Source organism: Argentina silus (genome assembly GCF_951799395.1).
Source record: "Argentina silus genome assembly, chromosome: 17".
NCBI lineage: Eukaryota > Metazoa > Chordata > Actinopteri > Argentiniformes > Argentinidae > Argentina > Argentina silus.
In genome coordinates this window covers 619,274-621,038 of record NC_139671.1, presented here as the reverse complement: position 1 = coordinate 621,038, position 1,765 = coordinate 619,274, and the positions used below count along the sequence as shown (strand labels likewise).

The window sequence follows — 1,765 nt, the reverse complement described above, 5'->3', positions numbered from 1 at the left end:
TGCTGCTAATGTTGTATGTTGTATGTGTATGTTATGTGTGATACCCCCTATGTCTGTATGCTACTTGGAACCTGAATTTCCCCCTGGGATAAATAAAGTTTCTATCTATCTATCTATCTAAAGTATGGACAGCACTTCAATTAATACACTTTTATTCATCATTTTTAATGCATGTGCATACAAAATATGATTTAAACCGTATTAAATGGAGTGCTTTGATTTACTTCAATAACATATTTACATATTTACTCTGAAATCAATTTCAGAGTTGAAGAGTCAGGTTGAAATATTTTGCCTGAGATGATCATTCTAAATGCCGTTCTGAACCAACTGTAGAAGAAAGCATAGACCATTGGGTTGATTGTTGAATTTAAGTAGCCAATCCACACTAATGTTTCAAACACAACTGCAGAAGTAGAATAATTGATAAAGGGATCAATAATGTTGCAGAGAAAGAAGGGCATCCAGAAAGCGAGAAACGCCCCCATAATGATGGCCAGTGTTTTGGTTGCTTTTCTCTGCGATTTGTCTGCCATCCTCCCTGAGGTCTGACAGGTTGTGTTCTGGATGCTGCGTGCTTGTCTCTGTGCTACCAGGAAAATCTTGAAGTAGATGCAGAGTATAATGACACCTGGGATGTAGAATGAGAGTATTGAAGACACAGTGCTTGATATGGCAGTCTGAAACAAAATACACCCTCCCTCACATGCAACATGAGTATTGTAAAACTCCTCAGCCCCCAAAATGTTGAGCCCCAACAATATCATCCCAAAGCCCACTATGGCAGAAACACCCCAGCTGACCAGGATCATGACCAGAGCAATGTGACCAGTTATTTTACTTCTATATCTCAGAGGGTCACAGACTGCATAATATCGGTCTATAGAAATGAAACACAAATTCAAAATGGATGTATTGCACAGCATGACATCGAAGCTAGAGTGGATTTTACAGAACAAATCTCCAAAATACCAGCAGGTTTCTACAGATCGTATTATACTAGGAATCATGACAACTGCCCCTAAGAGCAGGTCTGACACAGCCAGAGACAGGATGAGGTAGTTGGTTGGAGTGTGGAGCTGTTTAAAGTGAATGATGGTGATGATCACAAGAAGGTTTCCACACACTGTGAGAACAGACATTGTACCAAGGAAAAGATACAGTAATACTCTTGTTGTTGGAGCGACAATCGTTCTTTTGCAAGAGCCATTCACTGATTCATAACATAGATGTATATTCTCCACAATATCAGCCTTGCTGACACCGAGTCCTGGTTCCATCGTCCTGGTTCAGGTTTTTTATCTGCAAAAAATATTCCATGTTTTTCATCAGTATTATCATTTTAAACATCATATTACTGAGTATACAGTAGGCTTGTTGGAAATAGCATATATGAAGTTAGATGGTTGTATTTTAATATCCTCAAAATGATTATCTTTTCACAAACATACCTCCTATACCTGTTATCAAAGCCATTCATCAACAATATTTTCACAACACCAGAGGTGTTTTTTTAACTCAGTATACACTAAGAATAATTCTCTGGCTAAATTCCCAACATGGCCCTTATACTATCATGGCCACACAATCATCCCCTGCTTTCAATTGGCTCATTCGTCCCCTCTCTTCTCCCCAGTTTGTTGCTGCAAATGAGAATATGTTAAATAAATCATCAAAATAAATACCATACCTTTCAGCCTTGCGGATGGTGATGGAATCCTTGGTGTCTGGTCACAATGTGACGAGACTCTGGACTTGAATCTCA

At 38.8% G+C, this 1,765-nt stretch overlaps 1 protein-coding gene across 1 annotated transcript; it reads right to left on the bottom strand.

The window, feature by feature from the left end:
* Positions 1 to 245: 245 nt before the first annotated feature.
* Positions 246 to 1,280, bottom strand: LOC310817962 (trace amine-associated receptor 1-like; the record flags this gene model as incomplete). Its single annotated transcript, XM_083688720.1, has 1 exon — positions 246 to 1,280. One exon carries the CDS (start codon positions 1,278 to 1,280, stop codon positions 246 to 248), a length of 1,035 nt encoding a protein of 344 aa, XP_083544846.1.
* Between the last annotated feature and the right edge of the window lie 485 nt (positions 1,281 to 1,765).